The 23,641-nt window shown below is 47.5% G+C and overlaps 1 protein-coding gene across 1 annotated transcript in view; it reads left to right on the top strand.

The window, feature by feature from the left end:
• DNHD1 (dynein heavy chain domain 1) overlaps positions 1 to 23,421 on the top strand; it is a 70,824-nt gene extending 47,403 nt beyond the window's left edge. Inside the window, exons 25-43 of the mRNA XM_069471116.1 lie at positions 7,110 to 8,715; positions 8,903 to 9,111; positions 9,316 to 9,520; positions 9,596 to 9,698; positions 13,542 to 13,691; positions 13,922 to 14,104; positions 14,234 to 14,665; positions 14,873 to 15,335; positions 17,398 to 17,718; positions 17,964 to 18,116; positions 18,297 to 18,475; positions 18,604 to 19,569; positions 19,764 to 19,950; positions 20,160 to 20,282; positions 20,369 to 20,570; positions 21,420 to 21,511; positions 21,671 to 21,820; positions 22,044 to 22,840; positions 23,046 to 23,421. Of these exons, the coding sequence (XP_069327217.1) occupies positions 7,110 to 8,715; positions 8,903 to 9,111; positions 9,316 to 9,520; positions 9,596 to 9,698; positions 13,542 to 13,691; positions 13,922 to 14,104; positions 14,234 to 14,665; positions 14,873 to 15,335; positions 17,398 to 17,718; positions 17,964 to 18,116; positions 18,297 to 18,475; positions 18,604 to 19,569; positions 19,764 to 19,950; positions 20,160 to 20,282; positions 20,369 to 20,570; positions 21,420 to 21,511; positions 21,671 to 21,820; positions 22,044 to 22,840; positions 23,046 to 23,396 (6,872 nt within the window). The 3' untranslated portion in view covers positions 23,397 to 23,421. The remainder of the gene's footprint in view (positions 1 to 7,109; positions 8,716 to 8,902; positions 9,112 to 9,315; positions 9,521 to 9,595; positions 9,699 to 13,541; positions 13,692 to 13,921; positions 14,105 to 14,233; positions 14,666 to 14,872; positions 15,336 to 17,397; positions 17,719 to 17,963; positions 18,117 to 18,296; positions 18,476 to 18,603; positions 19,570 to 19,763; positions 19,951 to 20,159; positions 20,283 to 20,368; positions 20,571 to 21,419; positions 21,512 to 21,670; positions 21,821 to 22,043; positions 22,841 to 23,045) is intronic.
• Positions 23,422 to 23,641: the final 220 nt, after the last annotated feature.

Genomic DNA, 23,641 nt, shown 5'->3' on the forward strand with positions numbered 1-23,641 from the left:
AGAAATCTTGCTGACATCTCCTTCTCTTTCACCAATGTCCAGTCACCAGGTCTCTCAATTCTGCCTCCTAAATATCTCTTGAATATTTCCACCTATTTCCATGGTTCAGATGATCATTACCTGGAACTTTGGCAAATGTCCTTGCAAAGATTTTTGTGATGAGGCATTCTTCTGTATCCTCTTATACTCTGTGCCCTAACTGGACTCAACAAGGCAGGCTTCCTCTGGCCTCTGGGGTTGCTGTCCTCTGTGTTTTCTCTCCTCTATTTGGCTAAATCTTATTTATTCTTTTATTTTTTGAGACAGAGTCTCATTCTTTTGCCCTGGCTAGAGTGTCGTGGCATCAGCCTAGCTCACAGCAACCTCAAACTCCTGGGCTTAAGCAATCCTCCTGCCTCAGCCTCCCGAGTAGCTGGGACTACAGGCATGCACCACCATGCCTGGGCTAATTTTTTCTATATATTTTTAGTTGTCCAGATAATTTCTTTCTATTTTTAGTAGAGATGGGGTCTCACTCTTGCTCAGGCTGGCCTCAAACTCCTGAGCTCAAATGATCCACCTGCCTCGGCCTCCCAGAGTGCTAGGATTACAGGCGTGAGCCACTGCACCCGGCCAAATCTTACTTATTCTTTCTAAATTATCTAAGGCAGTAGCTCCTCCAGGAAGCCTGAGCTCCAGGCTAGGTTACACATCTATCCTGTGTTCTGTACAATAACCTATGGTAACCATGATTTTAGGATTGTATACCTACTTGCCTTTCCCTTTCACTACACTATGAACTTTATGAGAAGAGGAATTTGTCACATTCATTCTGATAGGCCCAACAGGAAGTAAGTGCTCAATAAGTTTGAGGAAGAAAAGATAACAAAGGAAAAGGAAGAATTTGTGATGAAAGTTTGGAATATTGAAGTTTAAAGTTTCTAAAGTGGTGTACCTCCACATAATGACAGGTTCTAAATATGGGCATGAGATTGGGTAGGAGTGAAGTGTATGTGTAGGTTGTTGGAGTCAAGGGAGTCAGTGGGCTAAAGCGTTGGATGGGTTGTTGAGTCAAACAATGAATCCCTTATAGGGTGTAGAAAACTTGAACCAAGTGTATCACTACTTAATAATAGCAGGTACAACTTGAGTATTTACTTTGTGCTACATGCTTTATATATGTCATATTCAGGGTTCATAAAAGCCTAGTAAGATGGAGATTTTTTTTTTTTATTTCAGCTTATTATGGGGGTACAAAAGTTCAGTTTATGTATATTGACCATACCCCCTCCCCCATGCCCTCAAGTCAGAGCTTCAAGCGTGTCCACTCCCCAGACAGTGCGCATCGCACTCATTATGTAGGTATACACCCATCCCCTCCCCCCGCCCCCCCACGTCTGTCCAGTGATATAGAATCTCTTTTGTTCTCCTGGAGAGAGTTGGAACCTATTCTATTAAGTGAAGTATCCCAAGAATGGAAAAATAAGCACCACATGTACTCACCAGCAAATTGGTTTCCCTGATCATCACCTAGGTGCACATTTGGGAATAACACCAATTGGGTGTCAGACAGATGGAGATTTTTAATGATTATTTTAAAGATGGAGAAACTGAGACAGCTTTTATAACTTGCCCAAGACATCCTAGCTATTAAGTGTTAAAACGAAGATTAAAATTCAAGTCTATCTGGTTCCAAAACCTGTAGTTCCTTCCAACTGTAATATATTAGTTAGTCTTTGCAATGAATTTATACAAATAATTAGGGAGTCAGTAGAAAATAGAAGGGGTAAAGAGTAGTATAGGCACATATGTGAAGAGATGTCAGCTAAGAAGAGATTTCAGCTGAGAAGTGATTCCAATACCAGTGTTGAAGACATTGCAACATTGTAGAGTGAAATGCTGGCAGTGTAAAAGGTGTCTTTGATTAACCACCACCAAAACATCCAGTATAAAATTAAAATTAATAGATATATTAAAAAAAGAACTGGAAAAAATGTGACCCACTGTCAACAAGAAGCAGTAAAAGAAAAAACTGACCCTGAGATGGTCTAGATGTTAGGTTTAGCAGACAAATACTAAACATTAAAGACAAATACTACTTTAGAGCAGCTATTATAAAAGTATACAAATACTTAAAGAAAAATATGATCTTAATGAGTAACCAGATAGGGAATCTCAGCAGAGAAATGGAAACCACTAAAAGGAACTAAATGGAAATTTTAGAACTAAAAAATGCAATAACTAAAATTAAAAATTCACTGGATGGGTGTCTTTGTTTTCTGTTGCTTATAACAGAATACATGAAACTGGGCAATTTATTTTAAAAATGGAATTTATTTCTTACAGTTATGGATGCTGAGAAGTCCAAGGTCAAGGGCCACTTCTCATGAGGACCTTTTTGCTGGTGGGAAGTCTTTGCAGAGTCCCGAGGTGGCACAGGGCATCACATAGTGAGGGGACTGAGCATGCTAGCTCATGTCTCTTCCTCTTATAAAGCCACGAGTTCAACTCTCATGATAACCTATTAATCCATGAGTAGATTAATCCATTCCTGAGGGTAGAGTCCTCATGACCCAATCACCTCTTAAAGGCCTCACTTCTCAATACTGCTACAGTAGGGATTCAACTTCAACATAAGTTTTGAAGGAGACAAACATTCAAACCATAGCAGACTGGAGATGGCAAAAAAGAGTCAATGAACCCTGAAGAATATGAAAATATTAAATATGAATAGAGCTTCAGTCTAACACATATGTAATTGGAGTCCCAGAAGGAGAGAGTGAGAATAGGGTATAAAAAATTTTTGAGGAAATAATTACCAAAATTTTCCCAAATTTCTTGAAAAATATTGACTTTCAGATATGAAAAGCTCAGTTATCCTAAAGCAGAATAATAAAAAGAAAACCACATCTAGGCACATTATAGTCAAACTGCTGAGAACCAAAGAAACAAAAACTTTGAAAGTGGTCAGAGGAAAAAAAAGATAAATTATTAATATGTACAGAGAAACAACATTAAGAATGATGGTTAACGTCTCATCAGAAACAATGGAGTCCATATGATGGTGAAAAATGTCCTTTAAGTACCAAAAGGGAAAAAAAAACACCTGTTAACTTAGAATTCTCTATCTAGTAAAGAGATCCTTCACAAATGAAGGTGAAATAAAGATATTTCAGACACATGAAAGCTGAGAAAGTTCATTGCTACTAGAACTTGAGTATAAGAAATGCTAAAAGATTTTCTTTAGGCAGGAGGGAAATAATAGCAGATGGAAACTCAGATCTATAGAAAGAATAAGAGCATCAGAAATGATAAATATGTGGATACATATAAATGACTATCTTTTTTCTTCCCTGATTATTAAAAGACAGCTAATAGTTTAAAACAAAAATAATAACATTTTTAGGTGGGGTTGGTAAGGTAGGTAGAAGTAAGAAAGACTATAGCTAAAAGGATGTGGTGGGGAGAAATGAGTAAATTGAATTATATTATTGTAAGTTTCTTACATTTGTGAAATGGGAAGTATTAAATATGAAGTGGAGCTGGGTGCGTAGCTCATACCTGTAATCTTAGCACTTTGGGAGCCTGAGGTGGGAGGATTGCTAGAGGCTAAGAGTTCGAGACCAACCTGAGCAAGAGCAAGACCCCATCTCTACAAATATAGAAAAATTAGCTGGGCATGGTGGTACGCACCTGTAGTCCCTGCTACTCAGGACACTGAGGCAGGAGGATTGAGTGAGCCCAGGAGTTTGAGGTTGCTGTGAGCTAGGCTGACGCCACTGTACTCTAGCCCAGGCCACAGAGTAAGATCCTATCTCTAAAAAAAAAAAATGAAGAGGAAAGGGTGAAATAGGAAGTGGGAAAGGTGTCAGGTATGAAATGTAAAGTGGTACAATATTACTTTTAATATTATTAATAGTAAGTTAAGGACGCATATCGCTAGCCCTAGAAAAGTCACTAAATAATAGTAATAAAGAATATAGCTAAAGAGCTAATAAATACAATAAGATATTACAAGTATTTACGTTATACAAAAGGAAGCATGGAAGGAGCAACAGAGGCATAAAAAATAGAAAGGACAAAGAGAAAAGAAATAACAATATGATAGACTTTAAATCAATCATATCAATAATTGCATTATATTTAAATGGATTAAGCATGCCAAATAAAAGGCCAACACTGTCAAACTAAATGAAAAAATTAGACCTAGCTATATATATGCTGTCTAAGGGATGTACTTTATAAAAACACAGATAGATTAAAAGTTTTTTTTAAAACAACGGCAAAATATTTACCATACAAATAGTATGCATAAGTAAGTTGGTGTGGCTATAATAATACCAAAGCACTTTAAGACAAAGTGTATTAGCAGAGATAGAAAAGGACATCTCATAATTAAAAGATTCAAATCATCAGAAAGACATAAAAGTTCTAAACATGTACACACCTAAAACAGACCTTCAAAATATGTGCAGAAAAAGCTGATAGAAAAAGGGAGAGGCTGAGTGCAGTGGCTATCACCTGTAATCCCAGAACTTTGGAAGGCCAAGGTAGGAGGATTGCTTGAGACCAGGAGTTCAAGACCAGCCTGGGCAACATAGTGAGATCCCATCTCCACAAAAAATAGAAAAATTAGCCAGGCAAGGTGGCATATGCCAGTAGTCCCAGCTACTATAGATGCTGAGGTGGGAGGATCGCTTGAGCCCAGAAGTTTAAGGCTGCAGTGAGCTATGATGACACCACTGCACTCCAGCTTGGGCCACAGAGTGAGACCCTGTCTCTTAAAAATCAAAAAAACCCTATGGCTAACTACATACTTAAGGGTGGGTGAAATATTGAATACTTTCCCCCTAAAATCAATCAAAAGGCAAGAATGTACACTCTCACTCCTTCTAGTTAATACACATCAGTGCAATGAAAAGGAAAAGGAATAAAAGCCTTTAAACTTGGACAAGACAAAGTAAAATTGTCTGCATGGCATACAGCATGATTGTCTATATAGAGAATCATAAGGAATCTATCAAAAAAACACCCACAAAACTGCTAGAATAAAATAGTTAATTTATCAGGGTCACAGAATACAAAGTTAGTCTACTGAAATCATTTGTATTTCTCTATCCTGGTAACAAACAATTGGGAATTAAAATTTTAAAATATTGTTTGAATGCCATTTAAAAGCTTAAAATACTTAGGAATAAAGTTAATAAAAATATACAAGGTCTGTACACTGAAAACAACTATATATTGCTGAGATAGAGGAAACTTAAATAAATGGAGAGATATATCATGCTCATGGATCAGAAGAGTCGATATCATTAAGATGTTAATTCTCCCCAAATTGATCTATACATTCAATGCAATGCCAGTATAAATCTTAACAGGCTTTTGTGTGTGTGTGTTTGCGTGTGTGTGTGTGTGTGTGTGTGTGTGTGTGGAAATTGACAGGCACATGCTGAAACTTATATGGAAATGCAAAAGACCTAGAAGAGCCAAAACAATGCCTAGTGTCCTGGGGAAAACTCAGCCTGGAGTAGCCCCTGGTTCTCTAGATGGAAGGGGAAAATTCAATACACATATGACCCAGCAATTCCACTTTTAAGTATTCAGCCAAGTAAAATGAAAACACATGTCTCAAATAAACTTACACATGATTGTTCACAGCAGTATAATTACCGACCGGCCAAAAACTGGAAACAACCTAAATGGCCATCCACACCCAAATGGTTCAAGCTGATGGTCAGAGATAAGAACTTAGGGGCATCTCTCCTGACTGGCAGACTGGGCTCCCTGCTTTCCTGCTTTTCTTTAAATGGACCATTCAGGCATTTGCCCAAGAACTTACTAATAAGTTCTTACCACACCCTATTCCCTTATATACACCGTCTGTCTCTCCCCAGCCCTTTCTCCTTCTCTTGGCCTGACACTTCATTCTCGCCTCATGTGACCCAGGGATGGACTGCCCTCCCAACTCATTATGCCCTCCTTGCACAGGATTTGTACGTAAAAATCTTTGACTTAGTTCCTATTGTTGTGTATTGAATTTTCCCCTTCCATCTAAAGAACCAAGGGCTACTCCAGGCTGCGCTTTCCCCAGGACACTGGGGAGAACACAAGGTTGGGCTCTTGGTGCCAGAGCGATGGTCAGGCAAGCATAAAATGGACACGGTCAAACAAGAGCAACAAAGGTATGGGCCAGTGAAAACAAGCTTCCTGTGTGAGGAACCCCCATGGGTCAACTAGGTCAACTAGGCATTAGGCTGTCAGTTAAAAGAAGTATCCCACGAAAGGCACACTATAAACACCCACATCAGCTCCTCTTCATTTCCTGTTAGGGCAGGGTTGCTAGCTGCTCTGGTACAACTTAGTTGGGGGACCTCAAAACAAATACTACTCAGGAATAAAATGGAACAAACTACTGACAGACACAAAAGCATGGATGAATCTCAAAAACCTACCGAGTGAAAGAAGATAGACATGATCAAGCACATACTATATGATTCCATTTATATGAAGTTCTAGGACAGGCAAAACTAACCTATAGTGATAGAAGTCAGACCAAATAACAATGCCTGTGGCAGTGGTGGTAGGGAATTGGCTATAAAGGAGCATGAAGGAACTTCCTAGAATGAGGAAATATCCTAAATATCATTGGGGTGGTAGTTACACAGGTGTGTACACTTGTCAAAACTCATTGAACTAGACATGTAAAATGTATGCGTTTTATTTTATGTAAACCATGTCTTAATAAAGTTGATTTTTAAAAAGCATACACGTGATATAACTCCACTTTCTGACTGAAATGATTGCACTTTCTCCCTAATTTCGATCAAATCTGGTTTCTATCATCTCAGCTTCCAAATCTTACCATTCATTAATTTTCAGTTAATAATATTTGGTCATAGAGGTAGAATCTGGGGGAGAAGAGAGAAAAAAATTACTCAATTTTAGGGAGAATATGAGGGAGGCAGAACAACTTAAACCTGACCAAGTCCCAACACATCTGATGCATAAAATTCCTTTAAAATCCTATGTGTACCAGAAGCAGACTCAGGAGGCAGGAATAGGAGGAACAGGGTGACACTCTCATGTGAATTGCACACAACCTCACCATTATTTTTCATGTCCCACAGACCCAGAGAAGAGCTGCCAGCCAGTGTTGGAGACTCTGCGCCAGGCCATAGACGGCACTGTGTATGCCCACAGCACCTTGGAACTGCAGACACTGCAGCCTATAGTCAACTTCCTTGCCACTGCCACAGTGCCAGGCTACTGTGAGCGTCCACTATGCCCACGCCTCTTTCGACTCTTCACAGTGCTGGCCCTGGAAAGCATGACCCAGGCCACCCTGCTGAGCAGGCATGTGCCTGGTATCCAGACCTGGCTTGAGCGCTTCCCTTCTGTGGAGCGGGAGAGTGTTCTGGCAACAGCCCTGGTCCGGGCCTCAGTGGAGGCCTGGGAGGCTGTGTGCAACTGCTTCATGCCTTCACCTCTCTGCCCACACTACTGCTTTTCCCTGCACTCTGTGAGCCAGCTATTGGGCAGCCTGCAGCTGCTGCCCACCAGAGTAGGCTCCCGAGGTTTTATGGACTGTCCCAACCACCAGGAGCACTTGCGCTGGGTGTCAGGCTTGCGTGGCACTCACCTGACCATTATGGTGACTGTGCGCAACATCGTGCGTCTTTGGTTGCATGAGGCACAGAGAACATTTTGTGACCGGCTAGACAGCCCTAGGGAACGCTCCTACTGTGCCAACCTGCTCCTAGAAGTAGCTCAGAGTGTCTTCTGCTGTGGGCCGGGGCCCCAACACCTGGGTAAGGACCTTGAGGAGGATGAAGAGGAGGAGAAGGTGCCTGAAGTGGAATCTGAAGGGGAGCTGGCCCAGTGGGAGGACTCAAGCAATAGCAACAGTGAGACAGAGGAGGAAGAGGACCCTTATGGCCTTCAGATCTTCAGAAGCTTACACACCACTGATCAAAGTCGAGCACCATCCATAAAGCCAGCAAGCAGGGAGACCAAAGAAAGCATCAGTCACAAGATAAGGCAGAGGGAAGACACAAGAGCTTCCAGCGATCAGTTCCAGGGAAAGAAATCATCCAAGTCTTGGTGGCATAAGGCACCCCAGATGGACCAGATCTCACCACTGTTGCTACCAGTTTTACTACTCCGACCCCAGGAAAAGCCCTCAGATCTGGTCTTCAGTCTGGAGCTGATACTGGGGTCTAACTCTGAGAGCCCCAACCTGTACCTGGAACGACAGTGGGAGAGCCTGGAGGAGCAGCTGGCCACCTCAGCTTCTCAGCTGAAGCTGAGCCCTGACCTTGCCCGATGCCACTCCATGGCCCAGCATGTAGCCCGCCTGGTCCGCGTGCTGGCCAGGCCCCGGCAGCATGGCCTACTGCTCTCAGAGGCTCTGGGTACTGGGCGCCATACTGCTATCACTCTGGCTTCTGGCATTTGTCAGGCCCGCCTCTTCCATCTGCCCTCTGGGTCAGAGGAGGCCATTCTCCAGTGCCTACGAGATGCCAGCTGGCATGCTGGCATGTTAGGCCAACCAGTGGCCCTGCTGGTTCCCAAGCACGTGGATCTTATAACCCTTCATCGCCTGTTGGCCCTGGCAACCTCAGGCAGTTTCCCTGATCAGTACACAGAGGCAGACCTGGGCAACATTGAAGAATACCTCCCCAAGGAGAACACTGGTGCCAAACAGAACATCAGGAAGGAAATGGTGTTGCAGAGGTGAGGCCAGGAACCCCATACCCAAGTCTGCTCTGCTCTTACTCTATCCTGGCCAAAAGGTCACAGGGAAATCTATGGGCTGCTGTGAGGGCTCAGAAGATCAGGGGTAAGGGGTCAGGGTCGGGACTAGGAATGAGGTGGGCAAGCAGGAGAAAGGGAGCACAGCAGCTGAGCCCCTGGCCTACAGGTTCTACCAGCAAGTGTGCAGCCACCTGCACATGTTCTTCCTGATTGAAGAAGAACAGGCCCGTAAGCAGAGGCCCTCCACCCTTTTTCTGAGGCTCCTTCAACTGGCCACTGCCAACATTGACCGCTATGAACCCTGGGACGAAGCTGCCCTGGTCAAGGTGGCCCAGTACCACCTGGAGAGTGCTCAGAGTCTACCCCTTGATGACGGTGAGCCCTTTCTACCTGTCCTCACCACTCGTCTTAACCAGGCTCTAATGAGGGTTATCATCTAGGTCAGTCTCTGTTTCTCTCTTGAGCCTACTGAGCCCCCTTCACATTTTCTACCCTTCTTCCTGAGCTAGGAAAGGGCCCCTTTCCTCTCTCATTTCCCTACAAGCTCACAAGGCCAGGTTAAAGCCATTCCCATTTCAGGTTCCTGGAAGTGCCCAGACCTCCAGGCTTCAATTCCCAGTGTGGTCAAAGCCATGGCTCGTATCCACCTTTCGGCTGCCTACTACCAAGAGCAACTGTGCCCTGTATTGCCACTCGTCACCCCCAAGACCTTCCTAGACTTTCTGGATACCTTCCTGCTGCTGCAACAACAGATGATTCTGCAGATGAAGAACAAGGCTCAGCGGTGAGTGTCCCCATCCCCTTCAATGTACCTCCTCCTGCTTCCTAGGGTGTACTCACTGGCACATTTTATCTCCAGGATCCAGAATGCTGTGGAGAATCTGAGAATGCTGGTTGAGGAGCACAATGCCCATGCCAACCTGGTCTTAAGCTTGGAAGAGAAGCTGAAAGACTCCCACAAGGTAAGGGAGAGAATATTGCAAGGCTTACACAGTAGTGTCAAAGCAAGACCCCAAAAGCGGGTTTGGGAAGAATCAACCAGAGTGAACCATAGTTTGGAGTCTCCCTAGGGTCCCTCTCTACCCGGGGAATCTCTCTAATCCCTGCTGCTACCTCCTTTAGAGCTCAGGCTCAAAAGATCCCCATGACACAGCAGAGACAAGATTGATTCTTTATAACACATGAAACCCAAGTGTCTGCTTCTGGCTGCCCCTAGGCCCTTGACTGTGTGAAGTTGAGTATGCTCCCAAGATCTCTGTAGCTTCCCCAGCGGGTGGGGCAGGGATTACATCTCACAGTCACCTCTCACTCATGTCTTCCTCCTCCCTTGAATTCTTTATCACTGCTGGTTGGTTCACCTCTTGTGTTTACCCTCTTTTCTCATAGTGCTTTGTCCCTGCACCTTTTCCTTCTGCAAAGGCAACAAATACAGTGTAGTGAGGAAAGGTGGATGGGTGATGGCAATAGGGGGAAATTTACATTATAGTATAAAACCAAAAGTAGATATATAATGGTGTACTAGACACCAACGTCCTGAATTTTCTTAGTCACCCTCCTCTACCAGGCATTTCCCAGTGGCCAACTTTTCCCTTCCCCTCCTATCTCCCCAACTCCTGCTCTACAATATTATTCAGCCATTGCATTTTTCCTTTAGAGCTCCCCACATACAGGCTCATGTAATAAGAGATTTTTTTTCTAGTTGAAGACTCAAATCCTTTTGCTTTCTTATACAGAGCAATTTTCTTCTTTGAATAAACAAATCTCTCATATCTGGCTAAAACTGGTGGGCATGGGGATTATCACACCTTCTGTAGCAAAATATTCCCAGTTAAACATGTTTTCCCAAACTAAAGAGTTGTTTTGTTTTTAATAGGAGGAATTCTAAAATAGCACTCCCGCCCCCTTCCTGCTATTCAAGACTTTGATAAATGTTCAGGGATAACTACGAGAAGTGAACTAATGCCCATCTCATACTTGGATAATCTGACTGACTTTCTACTATGCTTTCAGGCCTTAAGCTCTTAATGCCTAGCCAGCCTCCTCTGATGGGTGTCCTCAGGACTGTCCCCCAGTGTTGCACAACTCCAGAGGCATGGCTTATGTTATGTCTGCCTACATAGTTTTCATTGTGTTCTGCGTAAATGGTGTCCCCTGAAGTTCTCAAGGTCTTACTATCCACACCTAGGATGACCAGCTTAGATGAAACCTCAAGATTCAGTTGAGTTGCCAAAGAAAAGAATGTAAGAGGGCAACAAGAATCCCCTTTCCCATATTTTCCAAATTCTTACCTTTTCCCAAAATGATTAAAACTAGGAATTGTTGACCCGGTTTAGGGGTGCTACCATTCCTTGATTTGTGGATTTACATCAGAGCACAACATAATAAACTGAGGCATAATCTCACGGGTCAGGTAGAGTCAGATCCCTGGGTCATTCACTCAACACACTTAACAGTCTGTCTTCAAATAATACTTCTAATAATACTTCTTCCAATGTTCCCCACCCCAGGAAATGGCATCACTATCCACTTAATCATCATTCTGGGCACCCCCATCACTTTTCTCTCTCATATTCAATTGGTTCATTAATTTGTTATTGTACTCAACAAAAACTAATTGAACTCTATATTTTTGTCCAGGCATTCATTAATATTTATGTATATATCTACATTTCTGTCTACATTTACATTTAGATAGAATCCTTGCCACAATTTTCTGAAGTGGCTATCCTTTCTCTGTTTTCCAGATGAGAAAACAGAGATCCAGAGAGGTTGAGGAGAATTCTCTAACCTCATAAGGATGTAATGAAGATTAAATGAGATCTTACATGTGAAGCATTTAAAGGGGCTGGCCATAATAACAGCTCAATAAATGTTGGTTACTATTAATATTAGGCTACATTGCCTTCTAATAAGAGGAGATAAGGCACTGTATTTGTCTTCACAGTGCCTACAGTTTACTGGAAGGTATAGATTCATCCAGGCAATTACAAAACAGTGTTATGACGAGAAGGTCTGAGTCTTCTGAACTATCAAGAAAAGCTTTCTAGAGAAAGCATAGTACCCCACTGTATAGCACAGAACATGTATAGCACATGGTAGGGGCTCAAAATATGAATTCCTTAAACATTCCTTAAAAAGTGCATCAGGCCAGGCATGGTGGCTCATGCCTGTAATCCTAGCACTCTGGGAGGCCGAGGCTGGAGGATCACTCGAGGTCAGAAGTTCAAGACCAGCCTGAGCAAGAGTGAAACCCCGTGTCTACTAAAAATAGAAAGAAATGATCTGGACAGCTAAAAATATATATAGAAAAAAATTAGCCGGGCATGGTGGCACATGCCTGTAGTCCCAGATGCTCTGGAGGCAGAGACAGAAGGATTGCTTGAGCCCAGGAGTTTGAGGTTGCTGTGAGCTAGGCTGATGCCATGGCACTCTAGCCCAGGCAACACAGCGAGACTCTGTCTCAAAAAAAAAAAAAAAAAAAAAAAAAAAAGTGCATGAAGTACATCAAAGTTGATGCCTGAAGGTTAGGTAAGATTTGGTCAGTCATATAAGGGGAAGAATGTCCCAGGCTGAAGTAACAGCATATGCAAAGGTGTAAAGGCAAGAGAACGTGTACCACATTGGGGGAAATGAAAGTAAGGACTAGCTGGAAAGCACAGTGCTGTGAGAGAGAAAAGAGATGAGATTGGAAAGGTGAGTAGGAGCCTGGTCACAAAGGCATTGTCAACCAAATGTAGAAGTGACAAGTGTTAAGGCCCATGATGATGATGAAGAGATTCATTTTTTAGAAAACCAGTCAGGCTGCAGTGAGGGAATGGGAGGGGGAAATAAGAGTGGAAACTGAGAGACCAATGAGGAAGCCGGTGCAGAAGGTCAGGAGTGAAGGAGCCAGAGCATGCATGATGAATGTTGGGAATGGGAGTGGACAGGAGAGGCATTTAGGAGTTAGCATTGAAAACCTTCAAAGATAGGCTGAGTTTGGGGGAATAGAGGAGATAGAGCCAAGGGTAATAACTAGGTTTCTTCCTTGGGAAACCTGAATGTATTTTGCTACAGTTCTCTGAGAAAAAGAACACAGAAGGAGAGGAGTCAGATCGCAGGGGAGCGGATGGGGCATAAGCAATACATCCAGTTTGGGGCATGTGGAATCTGAGGGCCCGTGAGACCTGTAAGAGATTTCCACTAGCAGATGGATACATGGTGTGGGGCTTGGGAGAGAGCCTGGCTGGAGAGTGATTTGGTAGTTTTAGAATCTAAGTGGCAATCAAAGCCATGAGATTAAGGAGGGTGTATAGAAGTATAGAGTGAGAAGAGAAGGGGGCCCTGAAAAAATAGCTGAGGAATAGTTAAGGGATGGCAGAGGAAGAGACTGCAAATTGCAGCCAGAGATGGCTAGAGAAAGCCCAAGGAGAACATGGAGTCATCAAGGCCGAGGAAGGCGAATGCCTCAAGAGGAAGAGAACTGTCTTCTGTGGCAACGGCTCCTAATGGGTCAAGCTACATAAGGAGTGTAGCATAATAGTTACATACACAGGTTTTGGTTTCAAATTGCCTGAGCCTGTATGGTAAAGCAGCTGCAAGAAAAGCAACCACTACCTTAGGACTGTATTTCTAGGTGTATGTCTCACAGACCCATAAGTGACAGACCCAGAGCTCAGACTCTATCTGTGGCCTACTTGGAGTTCAACTTGGTCACCCTAGCAAGTGAGCAGTATGCTGGAGTCCCAAGATCATGGGGTCTTCCCCTGGGGTGTTCCCACATGGCCCAGGATCTGGAGCTGCAGGGCCTGGATCTCTTTTCTCAGAACCTCAGCATGTTTCAGCAGCAGCTAGAGCAAAGCAAGCTCCAGTACAGGCAGCAGCTGACAGAGTGTCGGCATCAGGAGAACCTCATTCAGAACCTGGCTAAGCAGCGAGATGCCCTGCAGGATCAGCATGAGGCATTCCTGGAACAGGTGGGCTCTTCCTGCAGCCTGCCTTACATTGCTCCTCTCTTGGAAAAAGGCAAACTCTCAAAGGATGCCCAGAGGAGAGGATGGGGTGACTCATTATGGAGTCTTCTGGGGGAGGGGACAAAGGTAATAGCATGGCTTGGGAGTGGCCTCTCATGGGAACTCCTAGGAGGAGATGATCCCTCCTGGAAATATCTCAGGAGCTCACTGCAGAATGCATCTTCCCTATTTAGATGGGCAAAGCATTTCTGGGGCCTCTGAGCCAGCTGCAAGTAGCTGACTTTGAGGAGATACGGAGCTATCGAGCACCACCAGAATCTGTGGTCAAGGTGACTGATGCACTGTGTGACCTCTTCCACCGTGAAACAGGCTGGGCCAGTGCTAAGCAGCTGTTATGCACTGAGGATTTTTATCAGGTAGGGAAGGTGGGGTAGAATGAAAGAGGAGGGAAAGACGTAAAGGGGAGACTTGGCAGGGCTAGACTGTTGGGTCAAGGTCCAGGGCACCCACGTGTTCCCTCATCCCTTTACCACACATCCTCCCAGGAGCTGGTGTTCTTCCCCAAGGAGAAGATGACAGACTCAGAGCTGACGAAGTTGCACCTAGCTCTGAAGGCTCCAGGTATGAGCAATGCAGCCCTGCAGGCAGTAAGCGCATCTGCGGCAAGCCTGGTGACCTGGCTCTGGGCCGTTCTGCATTACGGGCTGGCACAGCGCCGGGGGCTGCCCACTGGCCTGCTGCTGCAACAAGTGGAGGCAACACTGGCTCGGGAGCAGGCTCGCCTGGGCTACTACCAGTTTCAGGCCCAGGAGCTCCTGGAGCAGATTTTGGTCCTGGCTAAGAAGGTGGAGGATGCCCAAGCTTCCTATAACTCTGTGGTGGAGGCCCTCAATCGGGCACTGAGCGGCCACCATCACAAATGGCCCATACAGGCTGCATTGCTCATGCCCATGCACTCCTGGACTACACAGCTCCAGGTAACCAGCCCCCTCCCAGATGTCTTCCCCAGAGTTCATTTCATGCCATTCCCCAGCTCTGCCCTGTGCCCTCACTGCCTCCCTCTGTCTCTCTCTGCACTCCTTGCCATGCTCTCCTCCATATCCTGCTTTGCTCCCTGTCTTCCATACCTCTGCCTGCACCCCCTCACTGGCCTACACACCCTCTGGTCTTCCCTTCCACTGCAGAAGTTGAAGGAGCACTGCATTACTGTGTTTGGAGATGCCCTCTTACGTTCAGCTGCAATCATCTACCTGGGTCCCTTCCCACCACTGCGGCGCCAAGAGCTCCTGGACAAGTGGCTGGCTCTGTGTAGGGGCTTTCAGGAGGCCCTGGGCCCGGATGATGTGGCACAGGCACTGAAGCAGAAGCAAAAATCTGTCAGCATGCCGCCAAAGAAGCCCCTGCTGCCCACACGCTCTCCCTTTAGTATTCTGTCCTTGATGAGCTCTGCGTCCGAACAGTGCCAGTGGGACCTAGATCTGAAGCCCCAAGCAAAGTCAGCCCGCCTGGCAGGCCTGCTTCTGCGAAGCACCACCCACTACAGCAGGTGCCGTTGGCCTTTGCTGCTTGACCCCAGCAACCAGGCCCTCATGTGGCTGAACCCACTGCCTCTGGAAGAGAACAGCTGCGTGGTGCCAGCGGGTAGAGGTAAGCAGGGATAATAAACACGAGTCTTCTGGAGTGTCTGAGCTGCCTAACACTCTCAGCCTCATGTGGTCTTCCCCTTCATAATGGAGACACTGAATTTTTGTAACCAGGATGTCTCAGATTTCAGCAGCCTATACTGTATTAATAAATTTGGTCACATTTACAATTTTTTTCTGTATATTACAATGATTCTGAATCTACATGGCTGATGATCGTCCACTTCCCTGGTCTGCTCAGCACTACCCAAGTTTGTCCAATTTTCAGAAATCCTGGGGGAATATTTCTGTTGGCTTTGCTTGGATCAGGGACCCATCTGGGTGGAGTATTGGAAAGAACATTTTCTAGGAGAAGGAAGAGAGGGTGTTTATTCCCCAGAAGGAGGGGCTAGGGATTGAGTAGGTAAGAAAAATGTGACCTTATTTGGAAAAAAAGGTCTTTGCAGAGGTAATTAAGTTAAGAACTTTGAGTGAGATCGCCCACTATCTGGGTGGGCTCTAAATCCCATGACAATTACCCTTATAAGAGAAGAGAAGACACAGATACACCGAGCACAGAGGAGGAAGCCATGTGAAGATGGAGGCAGATATTGGAGTTACGCAGCCACAAGCCAAGGAACACCTAGAACCACCAGAAGCTGGATGAGGCATGGATGGATTCTCCCTTAAAGCCTCTGGAGGGAGTGAAGCCTTGATGACACCTTGATTTCAGACTCTGGCCTCCAGAACTATGAGAGAATAAGTTTCCGTTGTTTTAAGCCATTGTTTGTGGTAATTTGTTAGGGAAGTCCTAGAAAACTAATATACACATCATAGTTGCAAGATGTTTGCTACCCTTCCAAGCATCACATCAGAGTTGCTGCTAGCCATTTCTGTCCCTTTTGTCATGAAAGCAAAAGACCTTCCAGAAGTCTGCATAGCCAAATGGAGTAGGAAGAATTTTGGGCCCTGTGACCTTTGCCTTCTGGTGTTACTCCCACGATTATGTTGTATTACATGGCAAGAAAGACTGCAGATGTAATTCAGGTTACTAATCAATTGACCTTAGAGAGAGATTATCCTGGATTATGTAGGTAAACCCAATGTAATCAAATGAGCCCCTCAAAGCAGAAAGAAGGAAAGAAAATGAAGAGATTTGAAACACAAGAAGGATTCAATGCACTGTTCCTGGCTTGAAGGTAGAGGGAGCTACAGGGCAAGTGTGAGAAAATGAATTCTGTCAAAAACTAGTAAGCCTGGAAGAGGACCCCTAACCCCCAGATGAGAACTGCAGCCCCAGCTGAGAGATTGATTTTAGCCCAGTGGAACTCTGAGCAGAGAATCCAGCTGTGCTGTGCCAGACTTCTAATCTACAAAACTGTGAGATGATAAATAGGTGTTGTTTTAAGCTGCTAAGTTTGTGGTAATGTGTTAGCAATTTAAAGTGAATGCACCAAACTGTGGACCTGGCAGCCTCCACTTGCAAGAGAACCTAAAAAAAAAAACCCAAATATTTATCTTTTCCAGCCCTTGCAGTAGAGGAGGCAAGAGAGAAAAGGGTGAGAATGGCTGTTGGTGTGGTGGGCAACTGCGTGCAGCCACCACACCAGCCATGGCTTGGCTAATCCCACAGTTTCTGGCCTTTCACTTGTAAGTCACTACTTCCAGGCAGTGATTTCTTTATTAGTGAGGACTGTCTTAGTTGTTAAGGATAGAATTAGCTCAGGCAGAAAAGGGAAATACACTGACACTTCTAACCAACCTACAGAAAGGGCAGAAATGGAGCCAATTTCAGAGATGAATGGAATCCCTCACTGGTATCTTAGAGCAGTAATTATGATAGCCAACATTTATTGAGTGCTTACTCTGTGCCAGTATAAATGCTTTCTATGTATCGTTTCATTTAAACTTCACAGTAACCCTGTGAGGGCATCACTAATACAACCCCATTTTCAGATAAGAATTTGCATCATAGAGAGCTTAAGCAACTTTGCTAATACGTCTTCCTGCAGACCTTCCCTGCTGAAATGGAGCTCTTGGGTGAATTCCTCCCCTAAGAAGAGCTCCTCTGCATCTTTCTGCCCCAGGGAAGGGCCTCACAAGAAACCAAAACAGAGAGAGTAAAGAGGAGGACACGAAAGAGGAGGAAGATGACAGTGAAGAGAGTCAGAAGGCTAAGGACCAGACAAAAGAGCAGAAGGAGGAAGAAAGGGAAAACAAGGAGGAGAAGAACGTGCAAAAGCAAGAGCAAGAGGAGAAAAAAGAGCGAGAAGAGAAAGAGAAGGAGACGGAGAGCCAGGGGTCAAAGCCAGCCTCTGAGACTCAGTCTCCACCTCTTTCCTGCCTTAGTGTGCTCTCAGGTGCTGACCCGGAGCTGGGTCCTCAGCTCTGGGGGGCAGCTGCTCATGGTGAGAACTGGTCCCCACCCACCCTGTGCGCCTTTTTCCTCCCCCGATTCTGTGACCCCCACAGGCCTCTCACACCCCAGTGTGACCTCAGCTCCACCCTTCATCCCAGGCACTATGTCGAAGAGTCTTGAGGGAACCCTCCTGTCAGCCAGCAGGCTGGTCAGAGCCAGATCTCATGCATGGGGTGGGGGGCGCGTCATGGGTGCTGGCATTGTGGGTAGGGTGTCTTTCCCTCCCCATCACAGGCCTGCCCGTGCTACTGACCAACGTGGAGCTGGGCCTAGAGTGCCAAGAACTGCAATGGTTGCTGCAGCGGGAGCAGCTGAGTCCACCCCAGGTGCAGTCTGGCTTCTGTCTCTATCTGAGCACCACTCTGCCCCTACATGCCTTGGAAAAAGGTGAGGTCCAGAGGGAAAATTACCAGGGCAGTTTTGCGAATACACTCAGCCCCCAGGGCTAGCCCTTCACTCAAGCTGGCTCACAGCAGGCTCAGGATGGTAGGGAGCCATATTCCTGTCCACCCCATCCCCTGAATCTGCCAAGGGGAAGGGATTAAGCATCTCTCATGTGACCTCAAGTGCTAGGTTGTGAACTGGTGAAGGGGCTGAATGTGCTGGATCTGGGCCTGAACATGGAAATATTAGAAGAACAGATGCTGCATGAAATCTTGTGCAGAGAGCGTCCTGAGCTTGAGACCCGCTGGCAGGACCTAAAGATCAGAGCCCTGGATGCTTGTGAAGCCATGGAGGCTGCTGAGGTACTTGGGGGCCCAGTCTGTGGGTTGGTATGAGCATTGGTGGGCTTGGGTATGGTGGTGGAGATGAATGTAGATGTTGGAGGACTATGGGAAAGGGCCAGATTCATCTAACAAATGACTAAATGCAGGAGCAGCTGCTGATGAGGCTGCTGCTCCAGAATCCGAAGTGTCAGAAACCAGCTAAGTTTCTGCGGAACATGGTGAGGGCACAGGCAGAGCTCTGTCAGCTGCATGCTCGTTGCGAAGACGTAGAAGAGCAGAAGCTACAGGAGATGGTATTATGGGCACCTTATCGGCGTGTGGCTTGGCATGGAATGGCCATTGTAAAGGCCCTAAGCCAACTGCAGAATTTGCTGCCACTTTTCCGTATGAGCCCAGAGAACTGGCTGGCAGCCACCAAGCAGGCTCTGGACAGGATGAAGCCATGTGAGATTCATCATGGGGAGGAGCTGGCCAGCCATCTGCTGCAGCTGAGAACACACCTGACCCGCCAACTGCTGGGCAGTGCTGTGGCCACACTGGGCCTGACCCAACTACCCTTGGTGGGTGCCTTGGCTGCTTTGGCTTTGCTGCGAGTGACAAGGAAGGCATCAGAGCTGGAGAAGTTGGCACTCTGGCCTGGATTGGCAGCCTCTCCCAGCACGAGTCACAGCAAGGAAGTCCCGAGGGTGGCTCGACCTGCCTGGGTAGGGCCAAGAGCTTGGCATGAATGTGAATTGTTAGAGCTGCTTCCCCCATTTGTTGGGCTGTGTGCATCCCTGGCAGGCCACTCCAGTGTTTGGCAGTCTTATCTGTCACTGTCATCCACAGTGCTGGGTCCTGCACCTGGGCCTGGTTTGGAGCCACTCAGCCTCCTCCAGAAGCTGATCCTGTGGCGTGTGCTGCGACCTGAGTGCCTGGCAGCTGCCCTGGCAGACTTCACCACCAGCCTCCTGGGCCGGCCCCTGGATGAAAACTTGGGTGCCCCCACCATGCTGTTTAAACATAGTCAGGCCACTCAGCCCATGCTGATCTTGTTGCCACCGCCTGGTCACCCCACAGCCACTTTGCATCCCTTGACTGTCATCCAGAAACTGGCTGCCAAGCATGAGCAGGTTTGAACCTAGTTTCTTGGCCACAGAGTGACTGGGATCCAATGGGCTGGGGTGTGGGGTTCCCCTCCCAGCATTCTCATGCATCTTTCTGGATTACTCAGGGACTTTTGGGATCATTGTGGCATTAGTCTGGGTCCTTCAGGTCACCCTAGGATCACTTTGAATCACTCTGCCATCTCTTTGTTGGTCACCAGGGGCAGAAGGATCTGCAGGTGATAGCCCTGGGCTCTGAAGCCTGGGACCCCGTCTCAGTCGTGGTCAGGACTCTATGCCAGGCCATGAACAAGGGGCACTGGCTGGTGCTGGATAACTGTCATCTGATGCCTCACTGGCCAAAAGAGCTGCTACAGCCCTTGCTGGGACTGTTGGATGGAGCCAAGGGTGAGTTTCCTGCCTAGAGATGGCTTCTAGATCCTACCCTACACGTGGGCCTGAGCTTGAAACCTCAGGCCTCATGCTCAATCCCCTAGCTCCAAGCCTGTCCACTTTGCCATGTATCGAACTCCTGACCCCCTAACCTCAAGTCTGATTCCTAGACTTTGTATGATCCTTTACCTGAGGACTGATCTCAGCCCCATGTCTGACCCTAGTCATCTCAGACCCAGAATTGGAAGTGCTTTTAGCCCAACCTCAAAGCAGGAATGTGGCCACAGTCCACAGAGATTTTCGTCTTTGGCTTATTGTGTCTGCAGAGTCTACTGCTTCCTTACCAGGTGAGGAGCTTCCCTCTACAGGCTCTCAGATTGGAAAGGTAAAGGCAACTGCACTGTGCTGACTCCGCACTCTTCTTCCTCCCCAGCTGTGCTGACTCAGCACTGCATGCCTGTCTTCTGGGACCAGTCCCTGGAGCTGGGCCACGTTTTGATTGACAGCGTGGAGCTAGCCCAGCAAGGACTCTACATGCAACCCCCAACCCAGACACTGCCTCTGCTCCTCCTACATGGCCTTCTGCTACACCGGCAGCTCTACAGAATGAGGCTGCAGGCACACAGGGGCCGCTGGTAAGGGACCCCACCCACCTTGCTCAGTTACAAAAGCAAATACTAAGTATCTTCCACATGCTGGGGTGAGTAAAACTAATTCATCCTTGGGGGCTCTAAAATGTGAGGGCAAGGGGAAATCAAGGAAGCCTTCTCCAAGGACTTTGGGATCTCATCTTGAATTGAGTCTTCAAAGCAAAGGCAAATCAGGTGGAGATGGAGCCTTTCTGAGCAGAGGGAACTAAACTCAGCAAAAGAGAGACTTCAGTGTGGCTGAGGTGGACATGCTGGAGGCTGAGTAGGAAGAGGTGAGGCTCATATAAAAGGCCTTTAAGACTATGGCAAGGGACCTAATTTATCCTGAGGACAGAAGGAAGCCACTGAACGGTTTTAAGTAGGAAACGGAACGTGATCCTTTTTGTCTGTTGGAAAGATCACTCTGGCTGCAGTGTGGAGAACGGACCAGAAGAGGCAGGACTAGAGGCAAGCAGAGCACTTTTAGGAGGCTCTGGTAGTCTCCAGAGAAGAGACCATGGTATGGGTGGTAAGGACTGGGCTGGTAGTCACAGCAGGGATAGAGAACAAACATGGGGTATGAAAGGAGGGGTCGAGGATGACTCCCAGATTTCTGCTTTAGACAATTGGATGGCTGGTGATACTTCTCACTGGGATGGGAGATGGAGCAAGTTTTATAGGGGAAAATGATGATTTCAGTTGAAAGCAAGTTGCCTTTGAGGTGCCAAGTGGCAATGACTAGTGAGCCCTCATGAGCCCAGAGCTCAGGACAGAGGTTTGGGATGAAGAAAAGATTTGAGAGTCCTCAGCATATAGATGATATTTGAAACCCTACTTTCTGCTCCCATTCCCCAGGAGTCAAGTGACCCTAACCCAGGTCCTTAAGATCCAAGATCAGCTGTGGGCCAGTGTCAGCAATCCCAGTGCTGCCATGCAGGAGCTGGCTGGTGAGACCCCTCCTTGCCCCATGCAGTCATCAGTCTCCAGGAGGGCCTGCAAAGGGTTGGGGTGGGAGTATTAAGACTGGATCATAATTCACAACTTTTGTTTTGGGGGTGGTGGAAACTGGAAGGGCTGGAACTTAGAGGCTCTGACCTCATTTTCAGCTTCAGTTTTCTATGGGGGTCCTGTGGGGGACACCGAGGACAGGAAGGCCCTGATTAGCCTCACACAAGCCTGCCTGAGTCCCAGAAGCAGGAGTTGGGTCCAACCACACACACCGCAGTATCTGCTGGCCACACTGATGCCCAGCCCAGGTAAGCCGCAGCCAGGTATCTGTGCTGGGGTGGGGAATAGTGCAGTGCAATGCCACCCCGCCCCCCACAGGAATGTGAACAGCAGTACCAACGAGGGCATAGAGGGGACAATATTCTCATAGTTATGGGGGTGATGGCATAAAGGATCAGAGGAAGGCCTATTGCCTGGGGCCTGGGGTGGGGCAATCCACTTCATCCCTCACTGCTCACCTCCATCCCAAAGAGCTAGGGGAGCTGGATGCAATGGCAGAGTGCAAGGCCCAGATGCACCTACTGCCCACACCATCTGAACCCCGGATCTGTGGCCTGAGTGAGGGCCCCCAGGTCTGGTTGTTGCGACGCAAGAGTCGCGCTCTCCTGAGAGCTCTGCAGCTGAGTTCACCTGCGTGGGTTCCTGCGGCTAGCGGAAGCACCCAGCGTGCAGAAAGGCGACTGCGGCAACGCCTCGTGCAAGCCACGCGGAGGCTGGAGTCACTGCAGGTACTGCTGACCAACGCTGTTCACCAAGAGTTCAGCGCCCCATGGGCAGTGCTGGGCCCGAATGCGCGGCGGCCTCTCGAGGGCTTCCTAGAGGTCGAGGCGCTGGAACTGAGCCAGTTGGCTGCCATGATACAACGGGACCTCGACTGCCTGTTGCAGCAGCTGAAGGGCGCACCCCCGTGCGCCTCCCAGCGTTGTGCCTCAGTGGCCCACGCTCTCTGGACTGGCCGCCTACCACAGCCTTGGCAAGCTCATGCGCCCGCCGGTCCGCAGCCGCCCTGGCACTGGCTGCGACAGCTGTCGCGTCGTGGGCAGCTGTTGGTTCGCTATTTGGGCGTGGGCTCGGACACCGATGTACCAGAGCGCGTCTTCCACCTGTCCGCCTTTCGCCACCCGCGCCGCCTGCTGCTGGCACTGCGCTGGGAGGCTGCCCTTAACCAGAATGTGTCCAGCTCAAATTTTCCTGGTAGCCAAAGCTCCAGTTTCAGTCAGTTCCCGCATAAACGTCAAGAGTTAAACAGCAGTCCTCTGCACCTCCAGGTATCTTCCCGCCGCCCCTTCGTTCTCGGTTCCAATCCCCTCAAGTTCCTGATTACACCTCACAGTTACCCCAACCTGCCCCTTGGGATCTTGCCCCTCAGTAACCGGGCTCAGCTCGCTTCTCTGATCTAGCTCCACCACGACACCCTCCCACTCCCAAACACCAGCTTGATAGCCTTGCCTGACCAGCTTCTGGCGCCCCCAGGTGGAGAATGGCCCAAATCCCTCGGTTCCAGAGAGTGGGCTGCTGCTGATCGGGCTACAGCTCCTACACGCCGAGTGGGACCCCATAGCTGGGGCCCTGCGGGACGGTCATTCCAACCAGCCCAGCCCTCTGCCTCCAGTCAGCGTCAGGACACAGGCCTCGGACGCCACAGACCTTCCACGTCCAGCCGGCCTGACTGTGTACTCCTGTCCTGTGTACATGGCAGGGCCCCTTGGCACCACGAGGCTGCAGAGCAGGAACATCCTGATGCACCTGCCCCTACCCACAAAGCTCAGCCCTGCCACCTGTGTCCAACGGAGAGTCCATGTGTGCAGCCCACCCCTGCCCTGAGCCTCTCTACCAAAATAAAGTTGTAGTTATTCCATGAAAGATTTCTGAGATTTGGAAGGAGAGCAGGGTGTGTGCACACCAAGAAGGCAGAACATGAATGACACACTGAGGGGCAAGCACAGTGTGCATGACTGAGGAAAGAGGAGGTGTAATTGGCACTCAAGGTAGAAGAAGGCATGTGCCTGGCAACTGGGGAGGGCAGTGTGGGTGTACTTCCAGGTGAGGGGCTGGGTGTTAATCATGTA

Source organism: Eulemur rufifrons, chromosome 6 (genome assembly GCF_041146395.1).
Source record: "Eulemur rufifrons isolate Redbay chromosome 6, OSU_ERuf_1, whole genome shotgun sequence".
Classification (NCBI taxonomy): Eukaryota; Metazoa; Chordata; class Mammalia; order Primates; family Lemuridae; genus Eulemur; species Eulemur rufifrons.